This window comes from Gopherus flavomarginatus, chromosome 5 (genome assembly GCF_025201925.1).
Source record: "Gopherus flavomarginatus isolate rGopFla2 chromosome 5, rGopFla2.mat.asm, whole genome shotgun sequence".
NCBI classification, from domain to species: Eukaryota; Metazoa; Chordata; order Testudines; family Testudinidae; genus Gopherus; species Gopherus flavomarginatus.
The window spans coordinates 93,756,731-93,778,917 of NC_066621.1; the positions used below are offsets into that span (position 1 = coordinate 93,756,731).

The 22,187-nt window shown below is 41.8% G+C and overlaps 1 protein-coding gene across 1 annotated transcript in view; it reads left to right on the forward strand.

Moving 5' to 3' along the window:
* Positions 1-22,187, forward strand: part of RGS6 (regulator of G protein signaling 6) — a 492,500-nt gene that overhangs the window by 22,433 nt on the left and 447,880 nt on the right. Inside the window, exon 2 of the mRNA XM_050953554.1 lies at positions 4,004-4,108. Coding sequence (XP_050809511.1) covers positions 4,025-4,108 — 84 coding nt within the window. The 5' untranslated portion in view covers positions 4,004-4,024. The remainder of the gene's footprint in view (positions 1-4,003; positions 4,109-22,187) is intronic.

A 22,187-nucleotide genomic window follows, 5' to 3' on the forward strand; every position in this document is an offset into this window, starting at 1 on the left:
AAAACTAGTGTCTCTGTTAAGTCCATGGTTTGTAGTTTCCAGCAGAGTTCTGAATTTAAGTTCACAGGCTTGTCTTTTGAAGGTGTCATGCAGGTTTCTTTTGAGGACAAGGACAGAGAGGTCAGATATTGAACGATCGCTTTGTGAAGTGTTTGCCCATGGGTAACGAGGTGTTTTTGTCTTTTATCATTTTTCTGTGTGAATTCATTCGAGAGCATACTGCGTTTTTGGTTTCACCCACCTAGTTGTTGTGGGGGCACTGGATGGACAGATGTGGTACACTGCATGTGTAGGACCCATCGCTTTTGAGGGGAGTATTTATAATTGTATCAGTGAAGACCTGTCTGCAGGCTTTGCTCTGTTGTTAGGGACGGATTTGGTACCGCTTTGAGTTGTGTCCTAGTCTGTTGGGGAGCTTGCTTCTGATGATGAGCTTTATGCAGGATGGTTTGAAGGCCGGAAGAGGGAGGTTCAGGAAAGATTTCTTTCAGGATGTGTTCCCCATTGAGTACGTATAGGTTATAATTGTTTGATAATATCATGTAGGGGTTCCAGTGTGGGGTGGTAGGTGAGAACTAGGGGTATGTGATCAGTAGTTGTTCTCCCCCCTCACCCTGTTTTGAAGCTAGTTCTCTCTGGGTGTTTGGATGACTCTTTCTATGATGCACAATCTCCTTCTCTGGTGGAGTGTCCTCATTTGATGAAGAGATTTTAAGTGTATCCCGGACTTTCCCTTTGGAGCATATTCTAAACTATTGGAAAGCTGATAACATTTATAAAGTTGATGCAACCATCTCAAATATATGCCTGCATTTGTCATATCTGTCACAATTTCCTTTAGATTAAAAATGTTACAGTGAAATGTGTCCATGTTTCCAAACTGAACTTCTCATTCTGTGGAAAGTTAAAATATTTTGCCTTTTTTTTTAATAAAAATGTGTTGAAACACTGGAATTTCTGGGGAATGGAAATTCTGTTTTTCAGTCAGCTCTAATATTAAAGTCAAGAACAGATAGGTGTGAGCCATTGTGCTTATTATTTGTGGCTCATGACACACTCCCACAAGTGCCTAATCCATCTGGGGCAGTGATGTCAAACCTCTGGGTCTTTAGGACAACTTTGTTAAGTACAAAGTTTTGTATATGACTATGAAGTTAAATTTCCTCTCTGAATTACACTCTGCAATTTTTAAACTGATATGTTAGAATCAAGCCTGTCACTATGGAGAGGAGGCATCACCTCTCCTGTTGCCTCCTACTGCTTCCTCTGCAGCCTCAGAAGCAGCTTGGGTATGAGCTGGGAGAACTCTGAGTAGTTGCTGTCTTTTTCTGGCTGTTCAATAGTTTCATGCGGGCTGCATCACGAGGGGGCAGGGGGATGGGGAGAAGAGAATAATGCTGCTTGCTCCATTACCTACTTCCCTGCTGAGCTATGGGAGCTGCAGGGAGGAAAGGAAAGGAGACTCTCCTTCACAGTGATGCATTCAGGAATCTTGACAATGGGTAGGCTGCTGGTGCACTGAAACCACATACTATTATGCTGACTAATATTGTCTCACTGTTTCCTTGTGCTCCCTGGTCTCCTGTATCCATCTGTTGTCACTTGTCTTATATTTAGATTCTAAGCTCTTTGGGGCAGGGACTTGTCTGTTTCTACCCCTGAGCACAATGGGTTCATGGTTCATGACTAAGGCTTCTATGTGCCACAATAATACAAATAATAAATAATAGATTGATGACCTCTTACTAAGCCTAAGGGAGTGTGTAGGAAAGGATGGCTCCCTTCCCCTCCACAGCCACACAGAGCAATCCAGGAAAGGAGAAGACATTTAAAACCAACAACCAGTTATACTTCCTAGTTTTGGGCTTTAGCCCAGGTTAGAGAAGTGTAGGGGCTGCTGTAACTTGTATCATCTGGGAACAATTCCCTATGGACCACCCACCAGTGAGGGATGGCTGGAACAAAGTGCACTTCCTCTTCCTGCCCTGCCCACTCCACACCCACTACATCAGAGGCTGCAGCAGAGCAGGTATAGGAACTGCCTCTGCCAACTCTACACCTTCTGCCCCATGCTAATGAACTCCCCAACAGGAGACTTGCAGGTGTCTTCCACTCCTTTGTGCTGCCACAGATTCTGCTCTAAAATATTGACTGTGCCCCCTTGATCTATTTTAAGTAAAATGTTTGGCTGCTCAAAGGTGTCTCTGTATAGAGAGAGCACCAGTCACTGAATTGTCTAGGTAGTATCTATTAATTTGTATGGTTAGGAACTGTAGATGCTGACATTTACAGCTAGCTCACACTAGACAGATGCCTGGATATGTTAAAACTAATTCATAAACCCCATGCCTTGATCAAAGCCATTGTGGAGGTAATACTGAAACCATTAAGGTAACTAAGACAGCTGGTGAGACAACCTACACCAGCAATGTCATTCCTCTGGAAATAGCACCAATGGATTTAAAAATTCAGTTTTCATTACTTATCTGTAAGAGAATGGTCTGTCCCTTTAAGGGCTGGGGGTCCTGGGGCCAGCCAGCACTGTTCATTTGTCAGACCAGCAATTATAAAAGCCAGAATGTGGCTCAGTTGGGGAGGAGAGTTGGGAAAGGGAATCTGGATCCTGCAACTGGCCAGGGAGTAGAGGGAAAGGTGTAGAATTAAAGGTCTCTGGACCCCTATAGCCTCTGTTGCTCTGAGGAAGAGCTTTTTTGTGTTATTTTGTGATTGTTTTTAAAAAAATGTGAATTAATCAGGCATTGAGGGAAGGGCGTGAAAGAGACTTGTCTGTGGTGGTAGTTCTTCCTGGGCTGGGGACAGACAGGCTAGCAGGCCTATGCTATTAAATTAAAGAGAACAAATCTCAAGTGGAACAGGACGTTAGTGTGCTAAATGACCTGTAGGAATGGAAACTTCATGGTCTAAAAAATTCTTACTACGTAATAACTTATACTGCACACTTGGGGCCTGATCCAATGGCTGTTGAAGTCAATGGAAAGACTCTCATTGACTTTAGTGGTCAAAGAATCAGATCTTATAGCATGGGTTTTCAACCTGGATGTTGTGAATAGGCCCAGGGGGTAATGACTGCTCTTACCTTCTCTATGGGAGATAGGCCTCCAAACTATTGTCTGTTGTAACATGAGTTCACCCTACTGAATGCTTTGAGAACCACTAATGTAGGAGAAAAACATTAAGGCTGGGTTTTCAAAAGATCCAGAGTGACTTTCAATGGGACCTGTGTTCCAAAGACACTTAGTTGCTTTTGAAAATTTCAGCCGAAGTGCCTAATAAATCACATGTAGACTCGAGCTTTTAGTTTACAGACAAACCTATTATCCTTTGGGTTGACGTTGGCCTCCTCTGGGCAATAATGCCTCCTGTCACTTTTGCAGTCTTTATAGTTCATAACTAACAGGTTCATAACCAGTACAGATCCTGAGACTCAAACTGTGATCTTGACACTGAGGAAGCCGGATTGATGTTGATGTGCCATGCATCCATGACAATCAATCTATTGTTTCTACCAGTGAGAGTCCCCCTTACGAACAGTAGCAATTTGACTTGTTCCTGTGAAATTCATTCAAGTGTATTCTTTCTCTGATTTTTGAATTTGATTTGGGGTGTCTCAGGCACATACAGCATGTAAGGAAAAGAAATAAATTCCTAAGAAGATACCCGTCAGTAATGTGCTATTTTGGGGGGGTTTATTGTAAGGGGAGGAAGTTTTGTGCAAAACACTCATCTCCCCCTTTCTGAAAAGGGTCTTGCAATGTCATGCTGGAAATGGGGAAAGACAGCTATTTGATAAAGACAAATGTTTCTCTGTCTCACACATCCAAGCTATTCTGTGAGTGAGTGTGACAAATCTATGCAGGAATGAGATCAGAGCGCATTTCTCTGTCCCTTTCTCTCTTGTATATCTATCTTTGAATTTGGAATGTATCTTATCATCCTTCTGTGTGACTTGATGTTCCATTGTATTCTATTCTTGTCCTTGCAGTGTGAGTGACAACTGTTAAGCATGGCCCAAGGAGCCACTGATCAAAGTAATGTGGAAACTGCTGACCCAGAGGAGAGTTCTCCAAATATGATTGTCTACAGAAAGGTAATGAATTTGGGTTTATTCATAAAAACTTTCTGTACCATCTGTGGAAGGATCCTATTGACCCTTTAAAAGTTAAATATATATTTTATTCTATTTGAGAGCATGTATGTAACATTTCATAGTGCAGCAAATGCTTATACTATAAGATTTGAGGGCTGACGTTGGTTTCTCTATGCTTGCAAGTATTACTTTTTTGTAACTGTATGGTGACCAGATGTCCCAATTTTATAGGGACAGTCCTGATTTTTGGGTCTTTTATATATGCTCCTATTACCCCCCCCCCATCCCATTTTTTCACATTTGTTGTCTGGTTACCCTATGTGCATGTAATATATAAAAATATATAAAAATTTGCTATATGAAACATAATGACTAGACCAGGGGTCAGCAACCGTTCAGAAGTGGTGTGCTGAGTCTTCATTATTCACTCTGATTTAAGGTTTTGCGTGCCAGTAATACATTTTAATGTTTTTAGAAGGTCTCTCTCTATAAGTCTATAAACTACTGGTGTATGTAAAATAAACAAGTTTTTTAAAATGTTTAATAAGCTTCATTTAAAATTAAATTAAAATGCAGATCTTATTAGTTTAGTGCAGTGGTTCCTAACCTGGGGTGCAGGCACCCCCTGGGGCAGGGCCAGTGCAAGGATATTTTGCGCCCTAGGCGAAACTTCCACCTTGTACTCCTCCTCCCCCCCGCACATCGGTTCACTGAGGGGCAAATCCCAATGAGCCTTTATAGACCACAAGGACCAGCCTGCCCAGGGGCCAGCTGTGCCCAGGGGCTGCTCCCCAGACCAGGTTCCCCTTGAACTCCCCTGGAGGGTACAAAGCCCCCCCCGCAAGCTCTCCCCTCCCCATCCCACCCCACCCCGGTGGCCCCCACCCTGAGTCCACTCACTGGCTTTGCCGGGCTTGGGCCGCTGCAGCAGCTCAGCAGGAAGGAGCCGCCTTCCGGAGGCACCAGAGAGCCAGAGGGTCCCGCTTGCGGCAGCAGCGAGCCCCAGCCATGGAGGAGCCAGTGCTGTGCACAGGGGGCAGCAGCCCTGCAAAGGCGGCAGCGCCGCTAGCAGGGAGCAGCTGCACTCCCCTACTCCTCCTGCCCAGGCTGCGGCCCGGTGCCCCCCCCGGGGGCTCCTGCAGGCTGCATTGGATATATGTGGGCGCCGGCTCCCCCCTCGTCCAGAACTCCAGAACCCCACCCCCTACCTAAGCCTCCCTGCTCCTTGTCCTCTGATTGCCCCCTCCTGAGACCCCTCTACCCTAACTACCCCCTAGGACTCTACCTGTCCCCTGACTGCCCCAATCCTTAACCACACCTCTGCCCCCAGACAGACCCCCGGGACTCCCATGCCCCATCCAACCACTCCCCGCCCCCTGACAGGACACCCAGAACTCCCGACCCGTCCAACCCTCCCCCTGCTCCCTGACTGTCCCCCGGAACTCCTCTTACCAGGCCCATGCTGGTTAGATGCTGGCTCCACGTGGAGGCACAACATGGTGCCGGGCTACTGTGCGCACAGCCCTCCCCTGCAGAGTGCTGAGGCAGCGGGATGGGGGGATCTATGGGAGGGGCAGTGGCGGCTCACACTTCTGGGAGCCGCAAAATCCGAGCATGGTGAGTGGGGAGCCGGGGGACACACCTGCCTGGGCTGTGGCCCCAGTGCCCCCCCTGTTGGGGGGCTCCTGCAGCAGATGCATGCGGGCAGCGGTCCCCGTGCGCCCCCCGGGCTCCCTCCCCTCGCCATGCTTGGGCTCTGCGGCTCCTGGGAATGTGAGCTGCCACTGCTCCTCCCGCAGCAGGCTCAGGGCAGCTCACACTCCTGGGAGCCGCAGAACCCACCAGCCTGGCATTCCATTCACTCAGCGGGCTGAGCGGGGTCAGCAGCGGGGACTCCTGCTGTCAGCCGCGTGCCAGGCAAAATTTGCTTGTGTGCCACGTTTGGCACATGTGCCATAGGTTGCCGACCTCTGGACTAGACCAATACTAATACAGCTTGCAATTCATTTTTTTAATAGTGAAGCAATTATTTACTTATTCAATTTACTAAAAATACCTGTCTAAAAATTACATACTTTACAACCCTTATCCAATATATTGTTCTTCCATACAGTGGATTCATTACAAATTTTTAAATGCCTTTTGCATGTAATTTAGTGTTACCATTTACTATGGCATTCCTTATACTAAATATAGGCAATAACACAAGTACTAGAGAAAAATCAATTAGGCAAAAGGTAAAATTATAAACATGCTAATGGTTACTATGGGATATAGTGGCTGTTAATAACCATGACACTGTAGATGTACACAGAGCTCTGTAATATAGGGTAGGGGAAACTGTCCCTGTCCTGGAATGCACATATGTACATACAATACCTGCCTGCTTGTACTGTGACTTAAATTTCCATTGATGTTAAACCTAACCCCCTACGTCACTCATCTAGTTATTGTAATACACAAATCTGAGGCCCATATGTATTTGGACTTCCAGGAGGGAGTAATGAACCACACTGTCTCCCAAATTCATATACTGGAGAGGTTTCCCTCTTTTTGTTTTTGTTTTTTTAAAAGAAGCCTCTAAGCTTTCTTTAAAATACATTTTTCACAGATTAAAGAATGCTCTGGCTTTGAGGTAAATGATGTATGTATTTAAGAATCAGAGTGCTTAAAACGGGAGGTGGAGATGATTTGAAATCCTGACAAGTGATGTATCTCAGTTGGCAGCATATGAAGCTTAACTTATTAAACTGTACCATAAAACCCCAAGTGTTGTTTTTATTTTTTTTTAAATAGATATAGTACATTCATTCAATGTGATAAAATGTCTCATTTTGAAGTACTCTGGGGGTGGGGGAGTTAAAGCTGAAGGAAAAGCAATCTTAAATTATAGCTATGAGAGCATTGATTTATTTTCAGATTTGTGTGTCTGTGGACTATGGAATTGAGTCTCTCTATAAGGAATAGTAAAACACTGAGAATGTTTTCTATACAGTGTGGAAAACTGCTGTATGGTTCTGCTAAAAATGAAATTTCCTGCATAAATCAGGAATAACTATGGTCTACCATCTGTTTATCTGTGCCCTGAGAGAAATGCTGAGTTTTATTAGGTTAAGTCATTCAGCACAAATAACGTTTGCGTATATAGAACAGCCCTGATTTTAAATTATTTTTACTCATTTCTTTGATTAACAAAATGGTTATAAATAAGGGAAATATGCTGTTGTCACATTCCAAGATTTTGTTTTTTCACTGCATGATTGTGATCTCATATAATTTTCATATGCTGGAAAATAATTTGGGTTGCATCCACAGCACCAAGCTTTGAACTTGCTGTTTTTGATAACCCTGGTTTGGATTTGGTTGTTGCATGTTAGGTCTGGATTGTGATTGTTAACCTAGTACAGTTCTCTGAGTAATTATGGGTTTTGGTTTTAAATGTGATATAAATTCATTTAAGCTGCTAATTGAAAAGTAGCTGTAGTTGTTTACCATCAGATATAGCTACCGTAATCTGAAAGATCTAACCACCACCATAAGGCTCATCTGGGACCTGTACTTTAAAGGAGGCCTCTGGTTTCATCATCCAGAATTGAGGGCATTGGTTTCATTTGAGACTCTTTATCCAGTCCTGAAAATGTGATTATACTTGTATATTCACCAGTTTTCTATTCCTCACATAGTTTTTACACTGATACATTTATTCAGTGTCCGTGACTGCTGCTATTTCACTGTTATCACTGTAAAATAATTGTTGTGTGATCTGCAATATTAATGGGGAAAAATGCTCCTGCCATTTGATTCATTTTTCTACTCTGGGTACATCAGATGTCAGTACTATCGCAATTTCATCCATACTCCATCCAAGTACACTTGTACTTCTTGATTAGCATGTTCCATACATCATTCAGTAAGACTGTTATTACACTAATATATTGCTGTGACTGTGTTTTTTTTCTGGTGCTGGGTTTCGCTGAGGATGTTGCTTTTGTGTTTAGGGCTGGTAAGTGCTGTTCTTTCAACATAGCTCATCCGGTAGCTGTCTGACTTTTTGGGCCTTTGTAGTTGTCTGTTATTAGTGCATTCATTATCTGTGCAAGAAACTACCATAGGAAAAGCTCAACAGGTTGTGCATGTTCAGCCATTATTCTTCCTCAGAGCCAGACACCGATGGAAAAATCTGAGACCCACTTCTGTTCTTTTGGCCACATCCTCTCCTTCCTGAGTAGTCTTTGGCTGTTTATCTCCTCTCATTTCCTTTCAAACAGCCTTATGACCAGTAATGAGTGAAGAGAACATTGGCTAAGACCTCTGAAGTGTGGGCTACACAATCCCCTCAGCAAGTTGATATATCTGTCATTGTATGAACTATACATTACATTTAGAACACTGAATCTACATGTAATAATTTGGAATCAAGGTTAGTTTGTACCTTTCAAAGGAAAGAGTTTTGTTCCTTATTCCTCAACTGCAGAATAAGAGTCAAACCCAATTCTCCCTTTTCCTGATCCCTTCAAAGAAAGAAGCCAACACTTGAATGACAAGAATGTAATGGGTAGGTTATTTAGAGGCTGCTGACATGTCTCCCCAGCCCAGAAAGGATTCGTGCCATACCCAGTATCTGTTCAGGTCTTTTCTTCAGGACACCGTTTACTGAATGCATGGACAATCTTCAGCAAATCCCAAAATAAAACAATTTAACATAAAGCCAACAGCTAACTTTCCCCTGACCCAGGGGCTCCTTTCTAGAGCCCTCCCTGTTCTGGCCATCTCTTCCCCAGTCGTCCTATATGCCATTTTCCTGGGACTCCCCCTGGTCTAGGGCCTGCCACATGAGCCAACCTTCTTCCTTTAGCTTCCAGCTTCCCTTCAGCTGAGCTCTTTCAGCTTTCATAGGAATCAGGTCTTATTAGGTAGTTACCTGACCTCTTCCCATCTGGGTCTGATAATCCCCTCTACCAGGCCCATACACCTGTTATTAAAGGGGGCTCTGCCTCAGAACAGGGCTGTCTGGCCCCAGATCCCTCACCCCTTAAAGGGGCAAACACTCTATTACAGTCACCATTTAGTTTTATGTCTCTGTACACATGAGGATAGACCAGAGTGAAGTATTTTAGCTCTAATTAGTTTGTGCTGCACTTTAAAGTGGCTTCTAATCCTCCTCTTAACTGTTCTGGTTTCTACTCGATTTACGTTCTTTGAGAAATCCTTTTTATTTCTGTTTCCTTCAGAATTAACTTTCTGGTGCTGAGGTTGGTAATAGTCACAAGGCATGTGATCACTGAATGTTGAAAGGGCACTCTCCGGCCACTTCCTTCAAAACCAGCGGCCCAGCTCCTGTCTTACCTGGCTGGCAGCAGGGCCTCGTTCACCTCGTCACAAAAGAAGTCTATGTCCTGTAGTGAGACTGCTCTGTCAGTCACAGAGCGTGGTTTCCAGTCTGCTAAAGCTCATGCTACCCACCTATCTCTGTGTATACCTCAAGATGTAGCCCAAAGAAGCAAACAGGTCTGTCAGATAGGGTGATGTGGGCTTCATTGTAAGAAGTGCCTGCTGTAATTTGTCTTGTTTTGAATAGCTTTGAGCAGGGGTGAAAGTAAGATGAAAGACTTACCAGTATGGGGGCCCAGAGTCAGGCCCCTGGAAGGGGCGGGGCTGGGGGTCAGCCTCCCTTAGCCAGCCCTTCCATGCTGTCTGGCCTGCACTGGCCTGGGCTCTGGCGGCAATTTAAAGGGCCCAGGGCTATGGCTGCTACCATGGCAGTGGTGGCTGGGAGCCCTGGGCCCTTTTTAAGTTGCCAGACCCCGGGGCAGCTTCCCGTTTTGCCCCCCCCACCCCCCCGTCAGTGGCCCTAGGGGGTGAGGGCAGGCCACATTAGATTCCTGTCTAGGGTGACCAGATGTTAAGGGGAAAATATTGGGACCGCCGCAGGGAGGTGTTTTTGTTTTTTTTACATTCACCTGTCCAGGAGTTCGGAGGCAATTCGGCGGAGAGTCCTTCAGTCACGGACAGTCTTCGGCGGTATTTCGGCAGGGGGTAATAAACCTTGCCACCAAAGACAGAAACACCCACTGCTGAAATACCGTCGAAGACTGCCCGCGACTGAAGGATTATCTGCCGAATTGCTGCCAAAGACCAGGAAACAAAATATCGGGACAGATGGCGTCCCGACCATACTCTGGTTGAGACGTGGGACAAAGTCCTCAAAAGCGGGACAGTCTCGATTTTATCGGGACGTCTGGTCACCCACACCTGGCCACTCATGTATTGAGCTGTGACTAAAAAGAAGTAACAATATTTTTTGTGTGGCTCTGGAAAAGATGTTGGATTTTGCTTTTGATGTGATTACAGCAGATAGGAAAAATTTTAATTTTGTATTTTTAAAATTGTATTTAAAACACATTCTTTTATCCTTTAGCCTACTTTTCATGGAAGCAGGTGTTGTCTAAACATAAGGGCTTTCACTGGAAGTGAGTGCAATGCTGCTGCTTATTGCTATCTGTGGGTGTTGCTGAGGGTGCTTCAGGAAGAGGGACAAATGCAAAAGAAGGCTGGAAAGAGGAAAAACAATAGCAGAAAGTATTAATTCATTTTCAGGGCTGTCACTTTTCCTTGAAATCCAAGCTCTGGTGTATCTTTCCAAAAATCTAGCCCCTAAAAGTTCAAGCTCTGTGGACCATATCAAGAGAGGATGCATTCATTGATGGAATCTGGCATTAGTAAATAAACAAAACAAATCTGAGTGACTCACTACCAGAAATAAATTGGTGAATTTGGAGGGAGTTCAGAGACATCAGCAAAAAATGATCAGGGGGCCGAAAGGAAAGATATATGAGGAAAGAGTAAAAGGCTTAACTAAGCAGGGGCATAGCCTTCTAAAATATTCAAAGAATGTAAGCACGAAGGAGGGATAGGAATTGCTTAGGATTGTAGTTGGGAAATATAACCAAGAGCAATAAGATGAAATAAAAAAACTGAGACTTTAGACTGAATATCAGAAAGAGTCTCTCAGTGAGATCTCTTAGGCTGTGGAATAGTCTCCCAAAGGAATTTTGTAAGTCTCATTGCTTGAGATAGGCAAAGCTAGACTGAACAAAGCTCTAGAAAATACATCACAGGGAACAATCCTGCGTGGGTGGAGATGAATTGGATGATCTAATAGGACTTTTCTACCTCTGGAGCTCAGTTTTGCCAGATACACCTGGATTTTTTGGCAGCAGTGAACTGTTTAAATTGTGAATGTTTGTTGTTAGTCATTTTTTCTTTTAAGTAAGCCACAAAATTCAATTTCAAAAGGCAATTGCTATGTAAGTAATTCTAGTGTGAATCTGCAGCTGGCACCTGATACTTTTAAAAAGTCTTAATGGTCTGCTAACCTCAGTGTTTCTCTGTCTTGCCACTTTTCAAACATTTCCATGTTTAAAAAAAAGTTTAGTTAAAACAATTTAAAAAATAACTTTTACATTAGCAGCCTGTGTCCCAGGTAAACTCTGTGGAAACCCAGAACTGGCAGGTACTTTGAATGTAAGAAGGCGAGCAAATCTGGAATGGTGACGTGGAGAGGACTAGTAGGAGAAGAACAGAGAGGGTATATTAACCAGAAGGACAGAGAGAGAGGCCAGAATAACAGCGTAGCTGGTTCAGATTGGTAGAGCATAGAGGTCAGGTTATATGGGGGCAGTAAAAAAAGTAGAGCAACAGGGAGTAACAAAACTTAACTGCACATGGTAAAGAATATATTGCTGATTTTTAGAACCTGCTCAGAAGATCAAGTCTGTACTTTTTTTACCATTCTAAATAGCGGAGGCAAAAACCATCTCAAAATTAGCCATTGCACCCTAATGGATGGGATATAGTCCTACTGGCATTAACACACCCAAATAGAATGAAAAGGCTCCTGTGCATGGTTGAGAACATGAGAATGAGACTCTTTTCATCGATGTAACTTTCATATTTATTGAAAGAAAAAGGGCTGTATCTTGAGGTTTCATTAAGTCTTCCAAGAATATATGCCCCCTTCATGAGAAACTCAGATCTCCTGTTTCATGCAGTAGCACTATAGTTTGTTCTTGTCTGCTAAGTTTCTTTGTATATCTGAGAGTGTTGACTCAGTATTGTGAGCCCCAAACATTCAAAAACAATGAGTCAGGTCTCCCGAAATCATGAGATTGGCTTAAAATTTGTGATATTTCAAAAGAAAAATGTTATTTGCTCTTTATCTGCGGTCTGGCTTTTGAGGCTTTAGGTTACACTCTGGTCATATTTTCAAGCTTTTCTTGGCAACCATGGAGGCTAGAATCTTACTTTTAAAAAAAATTTTTTTTTAAAGAAAGCTGAGATTCTCTCAGAATTACTTGTCTCCAGATTCTGAAGCTTTAAGTGAAATACTATCACAAGACTTGCAATAAAATTGCAAGTGTTGGCAACACTGCTAGACTATAGTGATGCAATTTCCCACTGACATCTTAAAGGAGCTTTGTACTAACCTGTGTTTGTGTAATATTTCCAGACAAGAAAATGACATTAAACTGGAATTAAAGTTTAGAGTACATATCACTAGTTTAAGAGTAAATGGCATTGCAATGATGATATAATTATCCCCAGGCAAGCCAGGAAATTCAGTTAAGGTTAACCCACAAAATAAATCCAGACATGTTAAGAAGCCATGGGCATGCCGAGTTAGGGGACCCAGACAGCCTTAACTATGCCCAATAGTGATGCCATGGGAAAACATATTTGGAAAAACACATCTAATTAAAAACCAATTTAATCTAATATGGGACTGTAAACACTAAAATGTCTTACTCATAATCAAATGTTAATGGAAGACTGAGCTAAAGAACATGAGTTTATAATTTCACATCTGACAGATTGTCACATTTTCTGAAAGAGGTGCCTGAACCAGGAATTTATACAGTAACAAAGACTGGAGTGTGGTTACTGCCTTTTCCACTTTCTTGTTTTGTACTGTTACCTATAAGTCTAATAGAAGTATTTTTGCAGGAAGATGCTTTTCATTGCCAATGAAAGGCAGTGATGCTTGTAGCTTTTCATTACTATACAACTATATTTCAAGGATACAGTTTTTCACTCCTATACAACTGTATTTCAAGGATACAGTTTCAAGGATACAGGCAGTAACAAAACTGAGAGCAAATGAAGCCATTCCAAACAATAATATGAATAATACTGTATCAGAAGTCCCTTGTCTGGAAAATATTTTTGAATCTCTCCACAGCGGCTATTGGGGATGCCCAGCCCATGATAATCTTTCATATAACAAATGGAATCTAGATTGTTTTAGAACATAGAACCTATGTTGAGTATTCCACAGCACTTTCAGATGCTTCAATGACCTAGGCCACTTGGCTTGCATTCAGTAATAACTTAATCGGAATAGTCCCATTGCAACAGTAGGGCTATTTATAAAATGAGATATTACTCAGCATGAATAAGGGTGGCAGAATCTGACCCTTATTTAACAAAAATGATTTTAACAGAGGTGCCTTAATATTTGTTCAAAAAAGTATCATAAACTGAAATACTAATAAGAGAATGGAAAGTTGAGAGAGAAGGGTGTTTTAAAAGAATTGCAGAGTAGATTTTTAAAGGAGATGTGAAATAGAAGTATTGAAAAGAGAGAGACTGTTTATTAAAGTTAGAGATGAGTGTTTCAGAAGAGTTGGAGGGAGACAAAGGTAGCAGAATGCATCTAAAGAGGCATCTAAGGAAAAAGGCAACTGAAATGTAGGGACAATACCTGGAGACTAGGTTGAGAGTGGAGAAGACAAAAAGAGACATGCAAAGTCAGAATCTGGAGAAATGCTGGATCTATGGGCAGGAGAATTCAGAAGAAATCTTTAATGGGTTAAAGGAAGAAACTGGAAGACCTGCTAGTGAAAATGTATAGACATCTAGACAAGATAAAAGCATAAAGAAGCAGTTCATCTGGAAAGGGAAAGAAAAGACCAATTCGTTAGGTATTTAAAAGTGGAAGTGACAAGTTCTGACAGCAGATAAGATAAAATGACCCAAAGATAACGAGTTTAAAAATGATGTCAAGATCAATTGGAAATAGTCGTGGTTATGGCAAGGAATGTTTTTCCATAGTTTTTGGCAGCAAGTCTGAGGTGAAGAGTATGGAAAGAAAATAAAGAACTATTTTATTCAGGGTAAGTCTAGACAGTGGTGTTTACCAGTGGAAAGTTACAGATGGTGACAGAAGTAAGAGATGGGGAAAAAAATGAAAATCTGGAGAGTCATCGGCATATGAATAATAGTAGAAACCAGAGATAGAGGTGAACAGTCTTAAAACTGTACAAAGGGAGGTAGGGACTGAAAAGAAAACCTTGTGGTACCTCAGCACAAAAAATAAGCAGATGAGTTTGCGAGAAGAGGTCATCTGGTGAAAATGTTTAGAAAGATAATCTGGGAACCATGAGAAAACAGAATCCCTTGAGGAGTCTGTAGTCAACAGTACTAAAAGCAAAAGAAAGATCAAGACTGGATTTTTTTTTAAAGATATGCTCTAGCTTAAAAGGAATTATTTTGGAGATGTTTCCTCACGGAAGGTGAGATTAGTGGTATCCTTCAAGTGTTCACCACTTTGAAAATCAAACAAGTGTCTAAATATGCATTTCCAAACCTAACATCAGACTTTGATTTTTTAAAAAAAATCTTGGTCCTATAGGATTACCCAGCTTTTGGGTTGAGCTGCCTAAAAGATTACTGGTTACTAAGTGAAGAGCCATGAGAATCATAAAAGGCCATGGAAATGATAACAAGTCTTATAGTGATAGACTTAAGGAGCTGCATCTGTTTCATTTAACAAAGAGAAGGTTAAGAGGTAACTTGATCACAATCTTTAAAACCCTCCATCGGGAAGAAAAAATTGATAATGGTTTCTAGAAGACAAAGGGATAACAAGATCCCGTGGCTGGAAGTTGAAGGTAGAACATTCAACTTCCATCACTGGCAATTTTAAAGATTGGATGCTTTTCTAAAAGCTATTCTCCTGGTTCAGACAGGAATTAATTCAGGGAAGTCCTATGGCCTATGTTGCACAGGTAAGACTAAAGGATCACTGGGGTTACTTCTGGCCCTGAAATCTATGAATCAAAGAGAAGTTAAAAAGAAGAGGTGAGAAAAAACTTAGTAAAATAGGAATGAATGGAACAGATAGCTGATAAATTGAAGTAGAATGTACCAAAGAAAAGCCTAACAGTAATGGGTGAAGTAGGGTGTGGCATTAATGTTGTAAATGAACAATGCCCTCCAGAACATGAGAAAAATGGGATAAATGAGATTAGATGATCGTTATTCTGAAACAGAGTTTCAGCTGTATCTCTGTAGTGCTTCAATGTAGAGGCTACCTGTGCCAACAGGAGGGGTCTCCCATTGGCATAGGTAATACAGCTCCCCAAGGGGCAGTAGCTAGGTATACAGAAGAATTCTTCTGTCAACCTAGTGTTGTTTACATGGGAATTCAGGTCAGTTTAACTACACTGCTCAGGGGTGTGGATTTTTCAACCCCCTGACCAACATAGTTAAACCAACCTAATGTTCTAATGCAGACCAGGCCTTAATCTTTCATAACTGAGGTAGTAAAAAGACCAGAGCAATGATGAATCAGTGAAAAGACAGAGCATTGCAAGAGTTTACAGCAACAAAGAGGATATGGTCTTACATGAGGAAACAAAACGTTTGAATGTCACATTGAGAGAAGATGGCAATGAGGTAATGAAGCAGTAGGAAGAGTTAAGGAGCAGGTAAGGGACAGAAGAGATGAAGGAGAAAATGAGCTGTTTTCAAGCTAAATGTGGCAAATCCTCTGCAGATAAGACAGAAGATGGAGATGAAGGAGTGAATCAAAAGTATAGGAAAGTTTATGGGTTTGAACTATCAGAATTAATAAGACTGCGATAGCAGGATTGCTTTTACAGGGGAAAGAGGGGGAGTGTGAGGTAATATACCAAGAGGGATTTAAACTATAACAAGTCAGTGGTTTGCTTTTCTCAATGTAAATTCTACTGCTATTTCAAATGGATAAGGCAAACTACTTTGCTACTTGTCATTGGAAAGAGTGACATTTGAAACGGAGTACGTACAACGATATGATTGAGGCCAATTTACATTAGAGGTTAAAAGTCCCAGTGCATGTGACCTGAAACTGCACAGACAAATCTACTCAGCTAATTCTGGAGAGCCTGTACAGTTTTCTGCCCTAAATGGTTAAGTACTCTTGCTGATCACTGTCAAATGCTGCATTCTTTTACCTCAGAGGTGACTGCACCTCAGTGGAGCATTGAGTGATACTGTACAGTATACATGCAGTTTGTACAGTCATTGTTATTCATAAGGACACTATTAGGGGACCGCTCATAGAGACAGATGCACAGTAATAGAGCTCCAGTACTAACCTCCTCATTTCTGTTTAAATCTTGTAAAGTAACCAAGATTTTTACTTCAATCTACACATGAGATGTCAGTAAGAATAACTAGACAACTTACCTACAAAGAAAGAGAAGCAAAACGGATTCTACATTTTAGACTTCAGCAAGGCCACATTCTCTTCCTCAGTGAACACACAAGCCAGTAATCAGAGTGGTAGCCATGTTAGTCTGTATCAGCAAAAACAACGAGGAGTCCTTGTGGCACCTTAGAGACTAACACATTTGTTTGGGCATAAGCTTTCATGGGCTAAAACCCACTTCATCAGATGCATGGAGTAAAAAATACAGTAAGCAGGATATATATCACAGCACATCAGAAGATGGGAGTTGCCTTACCAAGTGGGGGGTCAGAGCTAACGAGTCTAATTCAGTTAAGGTGGAAGTGGTCTAGTCTCAATAGTTGACAAGAAGGGGTGACTAGCAAGAGAGGGAAAATTACTTTTATAGTGCCAACGAGGCCAGTGAAATCAAGGTGAATGTCACCAATTTCCAACAGTTGATAAGAAGGTGTGAGTATCAGCAGAGGGAAAATTACTTTTTATAGTGACCCATCCACTCCCAGTCTTTATTCAGGCCTAATTTGATGGTGCCCAGTTTGCAAATTAATTCCAGTTCTGCAGTTTCTCCAGTTCTTGAAGTCTGTTTTTGAAGTTTTTTTGTTGAAGAATTGCCACTTTTAAGTCTGTTATTGAGTGTCCAGGGAGATTGAAGTGATCTCCTACTGGTTTTTGAATATTACAATTCTTGATGTCTGATTTGTGTCCATTTATTTTTTTGAGTGGAGACTGTCTGGTTTGGCCAATGTACATGGCAGAGGGGCACTACTGGCACATGATGGCATATATCACATTGGTAGATGTGCAGGTGAACGCGCCCCTGAGGGTGTGGCTGATGTTGTTAGGTCTTACGATGGTGTCCCTTGAACAGATATGCAGACAGAGTTGGCAGCGGGGTTTATTGCAGGGACTGGTTCCTGGGTTAGTGTTTTTGTTGTGTGTTGTGTAGTTCTGATGAGTATTTGCTTCAGGTTGGGGGGATGTCTGTAAGTGAGGACTGCCTGTCTCCCAGGGTCTGTGAGAGTGAGGGATCGTCCTTCAGGATACGTTGTAGATCCTTGATGATGTGCTGGAGAGGTTTTAGTTGGGGGCTATAGGCGACGGCTAGTGGCGTTTTGCTACTTTCTTTGTTGGGGCTGTCTTGCCAGAAGGGTATCCAGAAGTCACCTACTACAGGACAGGCCCAATAAAGAAAGTAACATCTTTTCATGTGCTGTGATATATATACTGCTTATTGTATATTTCACTCCATGCATCTGATGAAGTGGGTTTTAGCTCACGAAAGCTTATGCCCAAATAAATTTGTTTGTCTCTAAGGTGCTGCAAGGACTCCTCGTTGTTTTTACAAGCCAGTAATATAGATGAAGCTGCTGCAGATGTGACTGCAGAGAAATTTCCAGGCTGGCAACTTATAGAAATCTGTGTTGGAAATCTACTAGCCAAGCAAAAATTACGGCAATCTATTAGAACTTTAGTCTTGAAACTGGAAAAATTAAGTCCAAGAATTGCAGAGATTGAAGAGAGAGTCTCCTTTGCCAGCAGAGGTCTTTTTTCCCCCAAGCGATTTAGTAAAAGTAACAGTATTTTGAAGATGGGAAGCAGATCGTAACTCTCAGACCTAATAATTATATTGGACAGGAAGCTGAAGGCAAAGGCATAGTTGGTTATAAACCCAGTCTGATGACTAAAACCATGTTGGAAGAGCAGGAAATACCTTCATGCATAAATTGAAAGTTGAAGGAGCACAGTTGAAACCCCCAAAAAAGGCACAGATCAGAGGCCATGATAATGAAACTGCTGAGATTTCAGGACAAGGAAAAAGTTTTAGCACAAGCTAGAAAGCATGGAAAATTCTTCTGTGAGCAATATCTGTTATACATCTTTCCAGGCGTGAGTTTTGAGATGAAAAAGAGATTTGGAGTGAAATTCACTCTTATGCAAAAGGTCATTTCAAAGCTTCTCCAGCACTTGGGCCCTAACTGAGAGCTCAAGTGGGATTTAAGTTGTGCATAGTGTAACCTACTGTTGAGTATTGTTGTGTGTGCCCCTTTGTGTCCAGTCCAGAGATGATGAGAGTCTGGTTCAGCCTGCAGCTAAACAGCCTGGTTCTTTAGCTCAAGCTGAAGAGACTCGTGCATTTAGCTCTGAAAGTCCACAATAGCAGCCAAGGTGGGGACTATCACAATAGGCTCTTGTGCTGAATGGCTGCAGTGGATGAATTTTTCTTTTTTTATAAAGAAAAATGTGCAAACGTAATCATTTAGCAAAGTTATTCACTCTGCTTATAGATTCTATGATGTATTTATATACCAAAATCAATATGATTATTATAAAACTCAGTCATTTAAAAATTCCACACTCTGTAGAATTGGTCACATCCTGCAAACTTTTGAAGTCACTTTCATGACCTGATACATACCTCAGTGAGACACAAGTTAAATAATTCCTCTGAATGTGAATTCCTCTGAAAATTCCGCAGAGGCCAATGCTGTTGTATGGCTCATGAGATCACCTGCATACTCCCGCCAAAAAAAGAAACAAGAGTCTTGAGACTACTTCTGGTCTGTTGTGGATTGCTTTTCCTTACTGTAGTAGCTTTTGTTCCCAATCCCCACTGTGGAATGGGTGGGACTGCAGTAATTTGATAGGCCTGAAACAGGATAGTTGATTCACAAACTGGTTGAGGATGCATGATGGTATTTTTATTCGGGGCCAAGTATGCTGTGGAAGAGGAAGTACCATGAATCTTTGGTTGGGGATAGTTCTCTTTCCCCAGTAAATGTTGCAAATAATCACACAGCGGGAGTTCTGGTCTATAGCTATTTGATTTTATTATTATAACTCGTTATAGTTTACACATCAGAGGGTAGCCGTGTTAGTCTGGATCTGTAAAAGCAGCAAAGAATCCTGTGGCACCTTATAGACTAACAGACGTTTTGGAGCATGAGCTTTCGTAGGTGAATACCCACTTCCTCATGCATCTGAGGAAGTGGGTATTCACCCACGAAAGCTCATGCTCCAAACGTCTGTTAGTCTATAAGGTGCCACAGGATTCTTTGCTGCTTTTATAGTTTACACAGTTGTCTTGTATAGTTAATCAAATTCCTGGATGCTAAGGCATCCCCTTTATTCCTTGAAAATTAAAACCACTTTTCCCACAGACAGATCCCCAGTAAGAGCTGTTCATAGAATCATAGAATATCAGGGTTGGAAAGGACCTCAGGAGATCTAGTCCAACCCCCGGCTCAAAGCAGGACCAATCTACAACTAAATCAGCCCAGTCAGGGCTTTGTCAAGCCTGACCTTGTTGTTCCTTCCTCTAGCTAGGCTGGGCTGTATTGATCTTGTTCTCTGTCCTCCTTGAATGTTCAGAATTTACTTGCTTCTCCTGGTCTATTGTGCCTCTCTTTGTATGAGAAAATATTCACAATACCACTGGAGAGCTCAGCCTTAAATTGCCAGTAACCTTAATTATTTCACTACTATCATAAAAGAAAAATCTGCATAATTTAAAATACAGCTAGATAAAAAAACATTTTTTCTTTCGTGGAGAAAGAGCAGTTTTTACCTATCTTGATTAAATGAAACTCAAAGCGCTTAGTTATTTGAGTCTGTTTTATGATCAGTCACTTCACTAATGCTTAAATATACAGTCCTTAAATTCTGTTCCTGTCATGGTATAATCCCCACTCTGAACCTTAGCATCCAAAAGATGGGGTACCAGCATGAATTCCTCTAGGCTCAATTACCAGCTTAGTACTTGTAGCGCTGCCACCAACCAGGAATTCCAGTGCCTGGTACACTCTGGTTCCCCCAAAACCTTGCCCGGGGACCCCCAAAACCCAGTCCCTCTGGATCTTAACACCAGGAAAGTAAACCCTTTCCCTCACCGTTGCCTCTCCCAGGCTTCCCCTCCCTGGGTTACCCTGGAAGATCACTGTGATTCAAACTCCTTGAATCTTAAAACAGAGAGGAAAATCCACCTTCCCCCCCATCCTTCTCTCCTCCTCCTCCCAGACTCTCCCTGAGAGAGACAGTAATCCTAACACTGAGAGAAATTAACATTTCTCTCCCCCTTCCCTCCTTTCTCCCCACCAATTCCCTGGTGAATCCAGACCCCGTCCCTTGGGGTCTCACACCAGAAAAAAAAATCATGTTCTTAAACAAGAAAAGCTTTTAATTAAAGAAAGAAAAAACAGTAAAAAGTATCTTTGTAAATTTAAGATGGAATATGTTACAGGGTCTTTCAGCTATAGACACTGGGAATACCCTCCCAGCCTAAGTATACAAGTACAAATTAAAATCCTTTCAGCCAAATACACATTTGAACTCCTTCCAGCCAAATATACATTTGAACTCCTCCCAGCCAAATACACATTTGCAAATAAAGAAAACAAACATAAGCCTAACTTGCCTTATCTACCTAGTACTCACTATTCTGAACTTATAAGAGCCTGTATCGGAGAGATTGGAGAGAAACCTGGTTGCACGTCTGGTCCCTCTCAGAACCCAGAGAGAACAACAACCAAAAACTAACAGCACACACACAAACTTCCCTTCCTCAAGATTTGAAAGTATCCTGTCCCCTGATTGGTCCTCTGGTCAGGTGACAGCCAGACTCACTGAACTTGTTAACCCTTTACAGTCAAAAGAGATATAAAGTACTTTTGTTCTATTAACTCCTACTATCAGTTTATGACAGTTCTATCCTGTAATTTTCTGAGAAATAAGTGTAAATTTATCCATATAGATTATAGGAAAAAAGGCACAGTGCTAGTTGTTTGTACTATTACAATAAAGGTAGTAACTGTGTTGTTCTCCAGGCAAGAACAACACAGATGCTGTTCAGGGTTTTAATTCGTTGTCCGGAGGTAACTTTGATATCTTTGAGAATTATGAAGCAGCAGTAGCCTGATTGTTAACCCCTATCTCCAGCTTCTCCCCAAAGAAATCAATCCCTCCTGAAATGTTACATTCCGCACCTCATCCTAGGTAGAATATTTTGGAACATTTGGGAAAAAAATTTAAAAAGATTTTTTTAAAGTTCTGGTCTGGGTTAGGTCTGAGAAATGCAAGCATGGGGCAGAGGCCTGGCAACCCTCCAATATCGGGACAAATGGCATCCCGACTGTACATCGGTCGGGATGCGGGACAGAGAGTTAAATATCAGGACAGTCCTTATGCTTTTATTATTTAAAAGAGCTAACCATTGATTATTTTATAGAGCTTAATAATGTTTCCTCTAAGGTAAACAGTCCCAATTGTTTCCATCTTTCTCCATGTGAGTCTTTTCCGTGCCCCTAATGTTCTCATCACCCATCTCTGAATGCTCTCTATTTCTGCTATATCCTTCTTGAGATGTTTTAAGATGTATAAAGATGGGTCTTTTATATACATTAAAAATGCTAAATATCTTAAAATTTCAATGTGTATAAAAGACCCTTTCTCCTTCATTCCACTCCGTTGTTCACCACCGCTAGGTACCCCAAGGTACTGTAGAACAATAACACCCCTTTCCTCTCAGCTCTAACCACATATGCTTCCCCTTAACTCGCTAAAATTGTCCACTGA